General features: G+C 37.5%; 1 protein-coding gene across 1 annotated transcript; it reads left to right on the top strand.

Moving 5' to 3' along the window:
• Positions 1-664: 664 nt before the first annotated feature.
• On the top strand, positions 665-10986 carry actr10 (actin related protein 10). The gene is made up of 13 exons (XM_041804620.1): positions 665-856; positions 4233-4305; positions 4403-4485; positions 4613-4721; positions 4919-5026; positions 5286-5353; positions 5503-5582; positions 6387-6422; positions 6601-6680; positions 6792-6865; positions 8955-9036; positions 9880-10081; positions 10259-10986. The coding sequence occupies exons 1-13, from the start codon at positions 780-782 to the stop codon at positions 10438-10440; spliced, it is 1254 nt and encodes a 417-aa protein (XP_041660554.1). The 5' UTR covers positions 665-779; the 3' UTR covers positions 10441-10986.
• Positions 10987-18435: the final 7449 nt, after the last annotated feature.

The raw sequence follows: 18435 nt of genomic DNA, 5'->3' as shown, positions 1-18435 counted from the left end.
TGAAATTCCCCGGTAAAACCCTAAGGTAGAGTTCTGTGGACCAACCATTCTCAACCAGGGTCCTCTGGCATTGCCAAGGGTGCCTTCAAAATGATTTAAATTAACCATGAATTACTATAACTGCTCATAATATCAAGTATCCCAGCGTAATTAATTAAAATTGTCTCATATGCCCTGTTCCTGGAAATTGGCCTCTTCATTTGCCGCCAACTTCATCTACATAGCAAAGGTCAAGAATAGGGTCAAATTGTCCTTTAAAAAAAAAAAAAGAGAGAGAGAGAGAGAGAGAGAGAGGGAGAAACAACGTGTACCAACTTTATATCCTGTCTGATCGTAATTTGTGAGAACTGAATCTTTTTCATAATTTCACCGGTGTAACTGTTCCCTGAGTTATTTAAGAACCAAAGAGCCAAAGCACATTATTTTACTGCTTAGGAAAAGAAATAAGTGTATTGGAGCAAATAAAAGATCTTGCAATGCACGAAAGGCAATTCCCATACTTAAGTTAGGTTTTATTTTAAAGAAAAGTTTCATTTTATTGATAGATGTGAATTGTGTTGGTTACAGGTGATCAATCGTTCTATTTTGAGCTTTATTTTTTTTTTTCATAGACTGTAGGCTTTTTGATCAGGCGACAGCGCGTGACGCCATCACGCCACTAAAGACCCAACCCAACAGGAAGACAACAGATTTTCCATCCTTTTAATACGATGCGAATTTGCGACTGAGACGGCTAAATACTGACAATATTTTCGCCCTAAGGCGGACTACATATTAAAATGCCCTTATTTGATGGGTTAGGAAGTGGAGGAGAGAAGACTGCGATCGTCATTGACCTAGGAGCAGCGTACACAAAGTGAGTGTCTGCCGTTAGCCTTGGTAACTGACATGTTAGCATCATATGCTAACGGTTACATTTATACCTATATTTAAAACTTAGCTGAACGCTCATGTGTTCATATTATGTATGCGGCAAAATCTCACAAACTCACACAAAAGCGTATTTTTAATATACTGTATAGAAGCATGTATTGTTGGACTATCTTTAAATGCTAACTAGACTTGTCATTTGTTGTTAGCTAGCGGTGGCTAAAGCCAAAAAGAACTAAAATCCATTTGGTGTGAAACAGCTAAAAGACAAGCATTACTGCGAGCTGCATAAGGGTTATTAAATACTACATCAAATGAGTTCGCATTATTCCACTTCATAATCCCATTTGAAGCTAGAGCTAATGGTTTTGGAAATGATTTATCAAAAATACAGCTATCAGTGCGTGTTTTATGACAGTGATGGAAAACGAGTTACACACTGTTTTCATCAGTTAATAACGAGGTTTTGTTGTTCTGGTATAAAACTTTTTTTTACCATTACGCCTGCTGTTCCAGTGACCTAATTAGTTAAATCTAAGCACCTGCTAATCTGAAAGCTGTCAGACACTAAAAGTCTGCTCACTTTTTACTTTAGATATCTCAGCAACAAAAGCAACCATTATTTTTCTACCTAACTGTGGTGGCAGTGATTCATAATGCAACATGATTCATGCCATTTTTATGAAAATTTAATTCAAGGATTTAGAAAGTCAAGGAAAGACACATGCCTGTGGCCAGTCACATGAAGATCAAGAGGATGGCCCTCTTGTCTTTTGATAATGGTGTCTCTGTTTAGACCTCCATGCCGTATAACAGAGAGCCGTCAGTGTATTTTCATTTACATGCTACCTTCTCAAAGCATTTTGCAGCTTTTGAAGAATATTTTCTGTCTTTCAAGTCAACAAATTGTTGCTCTGCCTGTAAAACTAGCCTCTCTCTGAAATGTAAATACCTTGTTTGGAGACATCCTGTTTGTTATTGATTTGTTTGCATTAGGAATGTACCAATGCATTGCTTTAACATTGACATTGGCAGATATCAGCCCTGTTCACAAACATTGGCCAACTAATCTAAAATGAACAGATACCGCTTACTAATGTGTCCAATCAAGTTTGTGTTGGCGTTCAGTAAATCTAGCAACAGAATCAAATAAGAGATATTTACCAGCCATTTAGACAAACTCTGATCCGTTTTCGTGGTCAAATGTGAAAGAAAATGTTGGCATACAAAAAGTCTTACTTAAAACAAAGTGATGAAAAAAATACTGGTATGGGCACTGGCTACATCGTTTTGTTAAAACATCGACATCAGTTTTGGCTCTAAGATTAATAGTCAGTGCATCTTTAGTTTTCATACCATTGCCTTGTGTTACCTTTATCCCTGCATTTATATCCAGTAAGGGTTATTTGAAATAACTCAAAATTTGATGATAAAGAGCCTCATTCAGCTGCCAGTCTCATAGGCGAACACCCACTTTTTAGACAAGGAGCATTCAATTCCAGCTGTACGTGGGTGCTTGATATCTTATTTTACATAAATTTGCCCATTGTTTGCATAGAAATCATGACTCATAGCCTGTCTTTGTATAATAATATTTGTTACTAATAATGATAATAATAGCTATTTATAAAGCATCTTTCAAAACCAGTCACGGGCAGACAAATTAAAAGACACAGGATAAAACAGCTGACAACATCAAATGTGAACATTAACATGTTGAAAAACCTCAGTAAGATGAGATGCATAAATGTAAACAAGGAATAAGAAGATGAGCACAATTCTGAAAATATCTACTTTTAATTAGTTGTATTAATTAGTTTGTTTGCAACATAACAGATAACACAATTAATTTATTTGCCTCATTATGTCTAACTGCATTTTTTACTGTTATTTAGAAGTGGTTTGATGTATTTCTATATATACAATTTAAAATGTTGATGTGCTTTTTATTCTGCTTGTGTTGCCGTTGCTGTGTATTTCATAGCAAAGCTTTGTTAAAGCTATGAGCGTTGTGTTTTGTGAATAGGCATATGCAGTATGGTCACAGGGTCACCATTATGCAGACTTATGCCCTATTTGTAAGGAATAAGTATTACCTAGGGACATCTGTTAATTTGTAAATTACTCCGTGTTGTCAGTGGTTGGTGTTGTGGATTCGCAGGGGATGAGTGAAGTCTGTAATGTACTCAAATTTATAGATTTTTCTGAAGGAAAACACAAGGGTGCTGCATCAATGAAAATGCACTATTCATTTTTATTTCTAAAATTCATACAAAAAAATGCAATGTCATCCACATCATGTTCTGCAGGTTACATTTTCTTCATGTGTCCTATACATAATTTTAACTTCATGTTAGATACAAACCTCTCCTGTTACTTTAAACAGTTTTTTTGCAGGTGATGCTGTGAATATTATTCTGCACTCTATTCATTTTGGATCGTTACGCATTGATATCGAACCTACTTGTGGAGATCAGCTGTTGCAGCCTAACCAATGAATGTTGAGGGACACATTTCAAATCATAAATTCTGTTATGCATGAAATGTACAGTTAAATAATACTGATATTAGATCAGGCACTTGTAGGAAGAGCAGAAGAACTGTGTGCTCGCACATTTGGAAACTAAGTAAAGTAAAATAAAGACATTATTCACACATATGCTGAAATTAACTAACAGAGAAGCAACTTTTATAAACTATTTGTGTCAAAACTTGGCTAACAATGGCCTAAAAAGCCTCTATTATTTTTTCGATCAGTTAAAGGAGCAGAAAAGCCACACGGGCTGTAAAAAACATAGTTACCACCCTAAATTACAGAGATGTCTATTCCTACGAGATTAGAATTACCCGTGGACCAATGTGTGCTGAAATATGGTCGGAAATTTGCTCTGGATTTCTTACACTGCAAATTATAGATGTGGCAATAAAAACACAGATGTCCAGTGAGATTATTAAAAAATTACCAAAGGTTCTTTGGTAATACTGGTCCCATGCGAATAGGGCATTAGTGAGTGAGATAAGGATGGATCAAGCCCTATCATTGAATTAATTATAATTATATAGTTATAATTATATAATTATATAATTATATATAATTATAATAGTCTAGAAGACAGCTAGTTTATTATGCAGCTTATCTCCTACTTTGCAATAAGAATATAGATAAATGAGTGCAAAAAAGGCAAAAATCTGACCAATCAGGTTTGAGTGAGTAAATCATTAGTTAGGGACACCCTTGATATGAACCTAAAATAGGTTTATATTTGCATTTCTTGCTGTATGTTTAGGAACACTCATGAAAAGTCAATATTTGATATTTATTATCTACTTGACACTAAGCCTACAGGTTCCTTTCTTTGCAGATGTGGCTTTGCAGGGGAAACGGGGCCCAGGTTCATAATTCCGAGCGAGATCCGGAAACCGGGACAGCAACAGGTGAGACAGTGCTGTGCTTTCCTGAGTGAGCTCATTCAAAAATACATATGTAAGATAAATAGTACACGTTTATTTGAATGTGATGTTTAACTTTCAGGCCATCAAAGTGGTCCAGTACAACATCAACACAGAAGAACTTTATGTCATTCTCAAAGAGTTTATCCATTTGCTGTACTTCAGGTGGGACTCCACTTATACAGTTCACAGTTTGAAGAAATGTACTGCATCTTTAGTGCTTAACACATGCCAGAAAATGGAGTGGTCTCATTAAATCAAGGTTTAATTGTTTACCATTTGTCTCATTTAGACACCTGCTGGTGAACCCTCGCGACAGAAGAGTGGTCATCATCGAGTCCATCCTCTGCCCGTCTCACTTCAGAGAGACACTCACCAAGGTTTTCTTCAAGCAGTTTGAGGTACATGCAGAACATGTTTGGACAGAGTGTTAATACCTTTTATTGAAGTTGATATACTATTAGTAAATGTTTTTCAAATTTACACAAATATTTAGGTCTGAGCCCATAACACTTTCAGCCAGTCAATTTCAGTAGTTACTGTTAGCCAAGTTGTGTTAGAAGGGTTTTGAGTGCTAATGTTTAATGATGTTTTCCAGGTTCCTTCTGTGCTGTTTGCCCCAAGTCACCTCATGTCCATCATGACTTTGGGCATCAACTCTGCACTGGTGATGGACTGTGGATACACAGAGACTCTGGTGCTACCTGTATCCTTTTTCCGACATAAAAAAACTCCAACTGTTGAGGAAACTGGGGTTTGTTTTCTTTTTTAGTTGGAATAAGGTGCAATAATTTATCATGCCTTTTATAGCTGCTCTACAGTGAGTGGGCAATGGGAACTTAGGAAGGCAGGATTCATAGTGACTCATTTTATTAGAAGTTTGTGATCTTTCTGAATTTATAAAAGACAAAAGAATTGTGTGTAAACTTTCAGTCTTGAGTTTACCACCTTAACTGTAAATTCAGGTGTATGAGTGCACTCCTATCCTACCAGCTTGGGAGGCTTTGCCTTTGGGAGGAAAAGCCATCCATAAGTAAGTAGCTTGAACAGATTTAATGCTGACTGTAAAAAGACCAAATCTATTTCACACAGTGATGTCTGATTGAAAATCTGTGAGTGTAAAGTCTGTTTTAAGATATGCCTATCTCAGTTGATAACAGCAGGTTTCTGTTCTTCTCGCAGAGAATTAGACGCACTTTTAGTGGAACAATGCACCGTGGACACAGACACCACCACTGGGCAGAGCGTACCAGCTGTCATTGGTAATTACAAAAATCCCCATATGCCATCTTTCTCTTTTAAATGGATTAACTTTAACTCTTTCTATGGATGGTTGATTTGTTCAGCAATACTGAGAGCAGTAAAAGTTAAGGCTTTGACCCAGTGTGCGTCATTTACTATTCAGTAGAAGAACATGTTCCTGTGTGATATTTGAGTGAATTATACATATGCATAAAGGCTATTTTAGAGTTTTCTTGGCACACTTTGTTGAAACTGAACTGAATCAGCTGTGGGATCTCCAGCTGCCGCAGAGTGAGAGAAGCTACACATACATGCATCAATTATTGAGACAGACAGCAGGCTGACTCACTTGACTGGACTGGTAAATGAACTGCATTTCTGCAGTACGCACAGACAGACTGAAGTCTCTATAATTAACCCTTTCTGCACTGTATTGTCCAAGGAGAACTATTTGTGTACACAGCCTGAACTCCATACAGAAATTCTTAAAATCTCTCCAACAGACGTGAAGCAACACCACAAAAGAAGTTTATTTGGCAAAAATGTTCCAAGACTTTTCTTTGTTTTTGTTGTTGTCTAGAAAGTAGATTTTTCATCTTAATGAGATTTCTGCTGGTTAAAAATAGGTCAGTTAAAGAAAATGTCCTTGTATAGGGAAACTTATGTGATACCTGTCTTTGCTACTTCTAATTTAGCCTCAGCATTGAGTAAAGTTAAAAATAAATTGAAGAATTAAATCAAAGAAGAGGCTGTTTGATGCCCAAGTGGAGAATAGATGATTAAGTTTCTCTTTTATTCATGTCTTTTTGTCATTGTTTCTACAGGAACAATCCCAGAGGAGACTGTGGAGGATATCAAAGGTAGGTCTTGTATAAGGTCATTGATTTATTGATTTTGGTTGTAGTATTTACAAGCATGACCAAATAATGTATAAATAAGATAAAGCCTCTGTCACCATGAGGCATTCATAAATTGAACCTGTACCTGTGTTTTGTTTGGGTGAACACTGATTGTGTGTTATTTTTTTACCTCCTGCAGTGCGAACATGTTTTGTCAGTGACTTACAGAGGGGATTAAAAATCCAAGAAGCCAAATTTAACCTGGATGGAACAGCTGAGGTGAGGTTATGTGTGGTTTACTGTGAATGTGAATGCCACTATTTTCAGACTGTAAACACTTCTATTTACCGATGTATTTACCCCTTTTCCCTTGTATCAATATATCTGTAGCGTCCAGCTCCTCCTCCAGATGTTGATTACCCTCTGGATGGTGAGAAAATCCTGCATGTTAAAGGATCAATCAGGTACTTTAGCAAATTATGCCCTTCCAATCTTTATTTTTATCTTTTTTTTTATATCATGACGGATCATATCAGAAGATCAGCACATGTGTTGTCAAAGTAAACTCAGATTTTATACTGCTATCCTAGCACAAGTTCATATATTCATATATTGCTGACCACTCTTTACCATATTACAGTCTGCTTTATAAAATCATTACAAGTGGCAGTCTATGTGGCTGGAAAATCAAGCCAATGCAGAGGTGCAAAAAAGTGCAGTTCCTTGAGTGTCCTCTTGGGGTCTCAAGCAGAAGCACCAGAAGTAGTACACACGTAGTACACACCCCATGTTAAAATGCCTATTTTCACATCAGAAATAAGCATGTGGATTGGTCAGAAAGGTTCATGTTTTTATGGGCACACACTTCAAGGAGAATGATCTTTTAAATAACTTGTCTGTTATGGTTTTAGAAGGATACGAGTTCTGCATAACTAGGCTGATATGACTGAAAGCCAGTGTATAGTAGCCGTTTGTCCAGAGCCTTAAGGGTCACCTCAGTTTTATCTCTTTGTCTCTTTCTAGGCTGACCTAAAGTGAGTGTGAGAGAAAGTTTCAGTATGACAGCAACCACGAATTAGCCTTAACACACCCCCCCTTCAGTTATCAAATGGTTGACATCACTAAGACTTCATCTAGTACTATATACAGTCTAAAGCACTATTCACAGGAGACTAGGATTACCTGAGAACCTCTGGTAATTTATGATTTACCCCCTGACATCAGTGTTTGCTGCTGCATGTTTGCATGGGATAGGCATAGTCTGTAATGTACTCAAATTTACAGATATTTAAGAAAACTTGAAAGTGCTGCATGGTTGCAGCAATGAAAACACGCTGAATTTTTATTTCTAAACTCTATACAAAAATGCAATGTAATGCATGCGTTCCACAGGTGACGTTTCATCCATGTAGCCTATCTTACAAATGCTGTCAACCAAAGTTTAGAATATATAGATGAGCCAAAGTGTTTCTACATATTTAGATCTGTAGCAAGCTGTCCATGATCAATGAACAAGTGAACAATCTCCCCTGGCTCTCCCAGTACACATTAAGGTCGCGCCTGTGTGTATCCGTAGCTGATCAGACAGAAAAAGAGGAAGAAAGAAAATAACACTGTTACATCCCTCCTGTTAATTTTTGGGAAAGTGAGACATCTCACTTTGAATATGAACTATTTTTGTCTTCTGTTAAAAGTTTTCTGCTGTTGATGCTGATGTTCTTCTGCACTTATTCAATTTGGGATCATTCCGCACCACAACTGCCCCTTTGAGCAGATTAGCTGTTCAGGCCTAATTACTAAATGTTTAGCAACACGTCAGCAAAGAAACTGGGTTATACATGAAATTAACAGCTTGATAATACCAACATAAGATCAAGCACTTGTGCAGAGAAGCTGTTGGAGGCAGAGTAGAAGCACTGCACCTATTTAGAGAGCAGTAGTGCTCACACATTCGCTTGGAAAGTACAGTTTAAATGAAAGAGCCAAGCAAAATAAAGTCAAAACCTTTTTTGATTTTTTTGATCGGACAAAGTAGCAAAAAAGTCGCACAGACTGTGAAAAACCACATGATTACCAACCTGAATTACAATGATACTGATTCAGACGGGAGTAGTATTACCTGTACATATGTGTGTGCTCAAGTATGGTTGGTAATTTGCCCTGGTATTTTTACTAAGCAAATTACAGACACTGTCAAGTCATACAGGATTAAAAACAATGATTAATTACAAATTTATTATTTATTTACAAATTACCAGAGGTCCCTTGGTAATACTAATCCTGTGAATAGAGCTTATAAATTATTTAAGTTTCCTTGCAGTACATTGGATAATCTTTCAATCTGATGCTTCTTTAAACCTGAAATTGATGTCATTTTTGTATTTAGTTAGCCACATCTAAAATGTCTGTCAATAAAGGAGTTTCAATTTTGATGTGTGTCACACACACACTTGGTTGACTTTTTGTTCTCATAATCCACCTGTGTCACTCTTTTAACATACTTTTTCTCTGCAAACTGTTTAGCTATGATTTTTTTTCTCTTTTTTCATCCAGGGACTCTGTGATGGAGATCCTCTTTGAACAGGACAATGAAGAGAAGAGTGTGGCCTCTCTGATACTTGATGCTCTGGTCAAGGTTAAGAATTTCTCTTTTTCTTTTCTTATGTTATGACATGAGGTCAAGAGGTTATGTTTTTTTGCTGTTGTTTACCTTGTTGAACAGTCTGAACTTGAATAAACTCAAGGCTTAAAAATGTGCAATAATTGTGTAGAATAGAATCAGCTATGGCCTTTCCTTTCTTTTTATTTCTGTATTTCATGTGTTAAAATATTCACTTTGCCCATTTAATTTTGACATTGTGCCATGGCCAAGCAGAATAAGTTTGTAATTTTACCTAAATGTTCTTCCCCTTGTTTGTCATCACTTTATGCCTAATATGCGCATTTTGTAAAGAGTTTTTTTGGTTTTGTTCTGCATGGTGCACAGCCTTGATGCTGAGAGTGCAGTTTGACTCAGAGTCGTTACTATGGTAACACTCAGTGTCTACTCCATACAGCAGAGCAGTTTCCATGTGGGTATCAAGTCGGCTCACGGTGGTCTAATTAATCTCAGCATCAGACTTTGACTATAACAGTATTACTCGTAAAACCTCCACCTGTGCTGCACTCTACTCAGGATATACACATACTGATAACTTCATTAACGCTCTACACATGAGAGAAGACCCTGCAGTAAAGTACTTGTCAGCTAATGCTAGATGTTGAGTCTGTACCTGCCCTGACATCTTCTAGAACAGCTGTTCCCTCCCACGTATTATTTCTCACATTGCAGTGTTGAAAGAATTAATTTTGGGGTTGTTTCTTTCATCAGTGAAAACCATGACTGTGTGTTAAAGAATATATTTAAGATAGTAATCTATTGTGCAAACAAAAATCAAATGGCCTAAATAATTTGATGTGTTTATGTATCTTCCTGTAGTGCCCCATTGATGCACGCAAAGTGCTCTCAGAGAACCTGGTAGTGATCGGAGGCACAGCCATGCTGCCGGGCTTCATGCACCGTCTCCTGGCAGAGTTACGCCTCCTGGTGGAGAAACCCAAGTACAGTGAAGTGCTGGCCAGCAGGAGTCTGCGTATACACGCTCCACCTGCCAAACCTAACTGTACCGCCTGGCTCGGAGGTCAGATATGTGATTCTGCTCAAATTTTTTCACTTAACTTAAGGCTATCTGAGCATTCAAAATGTAAAAGTGGCACTTTTGTTGAATAATTCTCCAGAATTAGCAGACTTGGAAGTATGAAAAGAGCTGACATTATGTTGGTAATTTACTGTATTCACACCATCATCTGCTTTTTAGGTGCCATCTTCGGGGCACTGCAGGACATCCTTGGCAGCAGGTCGGTGTCTCGAGATTACTACAACCAGACAGGACGGATCCCAGACTGGTGCTGCCTGAGCTCCCCTCCTCCAGAAACTCTCTATGAAGCAGGAAAGACCCCTCCTCCTCTCATGAAGAGAGCTTTCTCCACAGAGAAGTAGAACATGCTGGAACAAGGTTCAATTTACTTACAGAAAAAACAGCCCTGTAATCTTTAATGTAACATCTCCACACAAATATTAATGTTAACACAAACAGCTCTACAAGTTTGTCATGTCTGGTAGTCATATCTACTCTTTTGTCAGCTGGGATTGTTGATTTCTGACCTTACCAGAGAGAACAGATATCTGAACTTTGGTCAGAAACACTTGTAACAGAAACTAATTGTAGATTATGTCTTCTGTTTCATTCAAAGTCTTGTTTAGCAACATGCTGAACCTGAGTTTCAGCATGTTTGATATTTTGTTGGCATTTCGATGCAGAATTTTTCACAGAAAAGTTTCAGATACTTTTTTTAAGTTGAGATTAGTTCATCTTTGTCAGCTAAAGTACAGAAAACATTGCTAAAGTTCTGAAAATACAGGAGAATACCAGTGTGATATCTGATTAAGTGTGAAGATCAGTTGGTATAACAATAATGTCACTTGCAGTCTCATGAAAAACAAAGTTATTTATTATTTGGATGTAATAAAGACCCTGTACACTCACATGTGTGCTCAGTTATTTTAGCAGTCATCGCCTTTTCATGTTAAAGCAGGATTTAAGTGTTCAAGGAAAATCAAATTTCTCATGAACTCCAGTTTAGCCACCCTAAAAACTGTAAAAGGGTCAGGAATAGGGTCTGAACACATCAACACAGCCTATTAATAGATGGAATTACCAGTACAAGCGTCATTTCATATATTTTTTTCAACACAGTTTCTGCCATTTCACCTTAAAATTACCCATTTAATAAATAAAGCATATGCCTCGCACATACTTTAAAGGAAGTACTGATCATTGAGATTTTCGGGATTAAAACATTTCTACATACCAGCCTAATGTATGAAGAGTATTTCCATTTCTTAATTGTTAAAACAGTCAAACAGCTAGAAAACAAGCACACATGCTTGTGATGTTTCAGCACAGTTCAAATATCCTCCAGTACCAAACCAAAAAGATGCTGAATTTGTTAAATTTGAATCATGTCTGGTACTGAAATAGCTGCAGATCAAAATAAACCCCCCATGCTGTAACTTTCCCCCTAGAGTATTTCTGTGGGTGTTTCTAAAATCCCTCTGTTCTTTGCAGTCTTTATTCTCTGAGTGACGAATTTACCCACTGTCATAGTGATATGTTGCATTATATCGTTCTGTCTTCATTACCACATTCTGAATTTTTCAGCATCTCTTGAGCCCCAACCTCCACCAACCCACTTGTATTTAAAGATTATTTTTAATGGTGCTTTTTGCCTTCATTTGCAACAAGTGCTTGGAGAACTGTAGCCTCAGTGTATGGGTGTTTGCTCTACAAAGTGAGCTAAACCTCAGATGTATTAAATGCAAAATTACCCTGATGGACCATCATGATAAAACTAAGTGGCAAAATGTCATAAATAAATAAATAAACAGGTTTTGTTTCCTAAAAAAACAGATCAGAGCCAATTTGCAGGCCATATTTTGTATGCATTGATGTAAAGAGAGGCAAAAAATTTCCTTTAAAACAGCATTTTTTTGTCAACTGCTTACAATGTAGTGTGTTTTATCTTCAAGATTAGTCTTTTAGGATAGGTTAGTGTTGTAATACTTAAACCAGGTGCAGTTCTGCAGCTCTCCCATATAAATTCATACAACTGGCATGTTTATGTCCTTATTCAGCAAACTTATTCAGAAACTCCAAACATGGTGTTTTTCTAGTGTCCTAGACTGCAGTTGCATCTGTTTGGCCTTTAGGATAACATTCATCACAAAGAGTCCATCTGTTTGGCTACTGTCAGGCCTGGGAACCAGTAGCATTACTGCCCACAATGCACCTGCAGCTCCAGACTGGCAAAAAGTGTGGGAAATCACATGGAGTTTGGATTCTGACCACAGGCTTAAAAATAGGGAGTAAGATTTAGTGAAGGAGACTTTAAAAAGATGTAGATAGATGTTGGGAGATATGGATCATTTTTTCCATCTGGAAAAGCAAACCCATCACATTCTTGTTGAATAATAATCAGATTTTTGAGATGTTCAGGTAAAAAAAACATTGTGGCTACCTGGCTAAAAGGCACATCTACTTATTTAACACCAGAGTGACTTTAAAGAGGATATTTACATTGTACCCGCTCATACACATCAGAGTATAAACAGACCTGTACAGTCACACCTGCTGCCTCAGCTCCAGCTGCAGGAAACCCCATCCTCCCTAAACGGGGACTGAGACTGGAGCATCAGCGCAGTTCCCAGAGACAGGAAGCAGCAGCTGTCTGTCTGACCTCTGCCTATCAGACTGGGAAACTCCCCAAAAGTGGGTGACCCCTGCCTCTGAGGATCGCTGTGGAGTAATTCAGTTAAGGTCCACTGAGTTCAAAAAAAGTTCATTTCATGAAATCTCTCTGGACATTCACTCACTGCTCATGGTGGATTTTAATGATGAAATCCTGACATTTAAGGTTTATTATGCTCTCTAGGTTTTCTGCACTCGATTAAGAGATTGTTAGGATGGATTTAGATTTAATGTAATGATACACTAAACTCACGAATGTGATACGCATCATGATAAAGGGTTCGTGATGTCATTTTATCAAGGTTCTATTACAGTTTTCCAATTTGGTATAATATCACGTTACCACAAATCAACAAGTTGGTCCTCCATTCCTGATGTCCATCTAACTTCATGCTACATATTTACTAACATTGCCATGGCTGTGTTTGTTGTACTTCCTCCTTCAGTCAGCTTGCTATCTCAACAGCTGTTGTTCCTTTCCACAAGACAATCTACAAAGTGAGTGCAGACCTGTTCTGTTTCTGATTGTAAATACTGAACATGTTAAATATTTACAATCTCAAGTCGGAGCAGCTCTATTCATTTTCTGAGCAGATCAAAGAAATACCACTCTCAACACACCTCACAGGCTCACACCACGGGAAAACTTATACATTTTTGCTGTATCTATCTAAATCGTCCATATTAATATTGACTTCTAATGTTATTGCAAGCCATTACAACATGCACTGTATGGACAAAAGTATTTGGCCACCTGACTATTTTGCCAACAGGGACTGTAATGATATTGTAATAAAATACATGTACTTTAATATAGAGTTGGCCCTTGTTTTGCAGCTGTTTTTGTGGGAACTTGTGCCCATTTATTCTGCAGAGAATTTATGAAGTCAGGCACTGATGTTGGATGAGAAGGCTTGGCTTACAACCGCTGTCCCAGTTTATCCCCAAAGTGCTTGATTGGATTGAGGTCAGGGCTCTTCACACCGAACTTATCAAACCACGTTTTTATAGTCCTTGCTTTGTGCACTTGAGCACAGTCATGTTGGAATAGAAAAGGGCCTTCCCCAAACATTTACCACAAAGTTTGAAGCACAGCATTGCCCAAAATGTCTTGGTATGCTGAAGTATTAAGATTGGCTTTCACTGGAGATAAGGGGCCTAGCCCAGACCCTGAAAAACAGTCCCAGAACATTATCCCTCCTCTACCAAACTTCACAATTGGCACAATGCAATCAGAAAGGTAACATTCTCCCAGCATTTGCTAAACCCAGACTCACCCATCTGACTGTCAAACAGAGAAGCATGATTCATCACTCCACAGAACATGTTTCCACAGTCCAGTGTCGGTGCGCTTTACACTACTCTGTTTGATGCTTGGTATGGGACTTGGTGATGTGAGGCTCCTCCACTCAGTGCTTGAGTTTTTGTTGTTCCTAAAGGCTTCCACTTTTTAATAATATCACTTACAGTTGACTAAGGAATATCAAGCAGGGATGAAAGTTCACAAACGGTCTTATTGCAAAGGTGGCATCCATCATAGTGCCACACTTTAGGTCACTGAGCTCTTCAGAACGGCCCATTTTGTATCACAAATGTTTGCATATGGAGTCTACAATGAAACAACTGAATTCAATAATTGACAGGTGTGACCAAATACTTTTGTCCATATAGTATACCTTGAATATTCAAACAAGACAGCTTTGTAGAACACATTATGAAGTAAACAATGCTTTGGGAGATATGTCCAGGAAAGCTGGCCCTGATGTTGTAGTTTACAGTGCTCTCAGCAGGACTGCCCTGCCATGTTAGTAGTCAACACTAGAACTGGATTTCGTTTAAAATATTGTGGGATTTTTCATGTATTATTTTCAATGAAGAATATATAAACCCTACATTTATAGAGTCGTTTGGTTAGAAAAAATGTTCCAAACACTAAAAGTCTGTTTTGTATCAAAAGTTCATTTTATCACTGTCCATAACTGAATTTAGTCATTTTTATTTCCTTCTATAGTTGGAAACTATACAAAACAAAACTCCACATCAACCTTGTTCCTCTTAATTCAAACCTTAATAAGAAATCATGCACAAGGCAACAAAAACATGACTTTTCCTACTTAAACATAATGCAGGTCGGCTGGTTCAGCTTGTAGGACTGAGAGGAATCATCCATCTTTGTTATCTCCTCCACTGAGGCTGTTTTTCAAAACACACCGGACCAATTACCCCATAAATCACACTGTCTGAGAAAACCCATCTGAGCCCTCCTAATAAATGCGGGGATATCGCCGTGCATGTCAGTCACACCCTGCAGAACAAATGAAATCAGATCTCCATGTGGCTGCTGTCACTGCAGCTGTTAGTCATTTTGGGATTGATCAGGAATCAACATTTACTGTGAATTAAATCCACAAACAAGAAGACAGATGTTTTCTAATACTACAATTTTATCTAGTTTTTTAGACATATACCATTGAAATCAGATATGTTAGAAACATACCAAACCTATAACCTGACACACCAGATGGATTTGTTTCACACATCACCAGTGACAAACACGGAGACAGGCAAATTCATCTGCTTTGCAAGGTTACCAAACTCATGAATGAAGTTGAGGCTCTGTGCTTATTCTCAAAGCATCTGTGTAAATAACCACATCTCTGATGAGTTAGAGAGTAAAGGGGAACCTTTTGGAGCTCCTGTGAGGAGCCCACACTTCATGTTAGTTACTGTATGCGCCATGTGTACAAGGCACTACCTCTTATCTGCTTACTGATGTCCTGTGCATGTGTTAATAATTATGTCTGCCTCTTTTAACCATTTAACATACTATCATTGTGAATCACTGTTGAAAAAACAAATAGCTGTTAACTGCCTCATCTGACACCTACCCCATTCAAAGTCACTTAAATCCCTTCTCTTTCCCATTCTGATACTAGAACTTCAGCATCATATCGACCATGTCTGTGTGCGTAAATGCGCTGGCTGCTGCCAAGTGATTGGCTGATTAGTTTGTTGTGTTTATGTGCAGCTGAACAAGTGTTTTAATCTGTTTTGTACAAATATAGACTTATAAAACTATCTCTCGAGTCTTGCTATACAGAGCCACATTTTTAGTTTTGTGGCAGTATTTTAAAATTTTTAATGGTTTATGTGCCCTCAGAACAGAATTTTCTAACACATTAAGCAGAAATGTGTCTTTCATTTTAATCTGAAAGTAATTAAATAATCAAACCTGGAGAGATTAGGCTTCCAATAACAATATGACAAAGCAAATCAGCTGAACACTGATACCTTCTGAAATTGTGCAATGATACCACAGTGAACAATAAATCAGTACAAATTTTCTTAACATAAAACATGAAGTGCGTAAGAGACAAAGTGAATCTTGGAGAAGAACATTGTGCAATCTGTGTGATTACAACACTTGAAAAAGTACAGTGTACTCCTCCAGATTTTCATTTATAAGCAAAATAAAAACAAAATGTCCCTGCCAATGATATTAGCTAAAATTCCTCTGGATAGCAGTAGCATGGTCTGCAAACTATTAGCTTTAATTAAGCTACAGCATAGAAAATTAATTACGATCCTTTGACATAGAAACATTTGATTAACTTGGACAACACTGCCTGAAACTACAAGCTCCTCTGAGTATTGTTTGCGGGATTTTTGTTGAACAGAGTGATATATATATTTGCTGATGACCTGAGTGCATGTTGTGATTCTGACTGAAAATATCCCTCTGCTTTGTTTTAACAGTCAGACACATCATTCAGTGAGAATCTTTGCTCTGGACTATGCCAACAAGGAGGTTTTAGTATCCTGTGCCGCCTACCCCATGGCAGCTGTTTCAAGAGTTATTGATAATGCAACATAGAGAAATAATCCATTTTGTAGATGATGGTCTCATTTACTTTTATGGACCAAAAAGAAGCACAAGTGTCAGTTTCAGCCTCTGTCATAACCAGAAAAAAAAAACTTTACAGGGGCTTTAATAGCCTGAACATGAGTAGTTTTCGTAAAAACAGTTAATTTATTTTGGAGCTGAAAATGGTGTCAAGCTATTGTTGGGTTTTAATGTTCAAATGATTTATTGATTCCACTTTTAAGTCCTTTTCATCACTGTTTCACAAATTTGTTTCCCCAGTAGATCCACTTTTGCCACTTTTAACCAATGCTTGCAACTTTTTAACCTCTTTCACCATTTTTGCCACCCATTTGTGCAACTTTTACCCATGTTGCCACTGTTAATCCCTTTATGTAGTTTCTATCTGCTTTTCAGCATTTTATGCATATTTTTGGCTGTTATTGCCTTTTGTAAATCATTTGCTGCTTTTATCCCACTTTTTGCCCCTTTTTTTCTGTATTCTGCCAATTTCTTCCACTTAATCCTCTGCTAATCTGGCGTTTAAGTGCATCATGGCGAAGTAGTGCCCATCCACATTGTTAACATTACAAATAAATAGGTAATTTTTTTTTTTTTAGAGATTTATTTTTGGCCTTTATTGGATAGGACAGTGGATAGAGTCAGAAACAGGGAGGAGAGCGGGGAGAGACATGCAGGAAATGGTGCCATGGACCGGATTTGAACCCGGGTTGCCTTGCCTGCATATATGGCATGTGCCTTAGCCACTCGACTGCTGGCGCGCCAATAAATGGGTAATTTTGTTTTAGAACAGGCGGTTTAAATTTTGAAAAGCATATATATTATACTACAGCATTAACAAATAATTAAATAAATGTTTCTTTGATATGAGTGGTTATCATTCAGGTTAAATATAAAAAATCTTTATCCCAGCTTAACTTTGTAATGGACTATCTTTTTCCTGAACTCCATGGGCCCCCCATTTGGCTGGGCCCCAGAAGGCTCTCCCCTTTATCCACCCTTATGGGCAGCCGTGCCTGCAGCCACAGTGATGTAAAATACTACCACTGCTCCTTAATGTCTCATTCCACTTTAAATAAAAAGCTCACTGACAGCTCAGTGGACAAGCTAAAGTCATCTGCACTTCATGTTACATTTACTTTTTCTGCCCCCTTGAGTCCTTTTTAATCCTTTATCTGTGGTTCAGTTCTGTCATTATTTTGACCTACCTAAAAAAGCAAGACTGTATCCTGACAGGAAGTCAGTTTACCTTAAAAAAAGACAGTAGAACAATCCAAAATGACACAAAAACAGTTTTAGATGCAAAATAATGGAAGGTCAATATGCAATAAAACAGATGCGATTGACTACAGAAATTCTTAGATAAATCTCTATTTAAAAGGTATTCTTTTGACAGCCCTAATCTCAATCAATAAGAACAATTTGATTAGCATACCTCATATTTAATGCACACCTATAAAGGCTATATTGAGGTCCCTTAGAGTATGAGGCCTCAAGCAATTGCCTAATGGAAAAAACTGACAATGGCCATGGAGCTTATGACTTTTAATGGTCTTGCAAAAAGTTTCATGCAAACTCTGGGGACAAGCCAAGATCAAATATACATTCAGATAATAGTGTTAGATGCAGCTATCATTAAATAGGACTACTTCCTTTAGTATATCAGTTTGTTTTGATTTTTATTGCATATTTGATGACCAAGTGTTTATTATGGGTAAAACGGAGCTTCTATTACATCGGTCTATACATATTTAATGTGTTTGTTTTTACTAACTGACAAAAAGTGTATGTGTTTGAGAGAGAC

The sequence above is a fragment of the Cheilinus undulatus genome, linkage group 14 (genome assembly GCF_018320785.1).
Source record: "Cheilinus undulatus linkage group 14, ASM1832078v1, whole genome shotgun sequence".
Lineage (NCBI taxonomy): Eukaryota > Metazoa > Chordata > Actinopteri > Labriformes > Labridae > Cheilinus > Cheilinus undulatus.
Note: the sequence above shows the minus strand (reverse complement) of the source record. Positions and strands in the feature narration are given on the sequence as shown.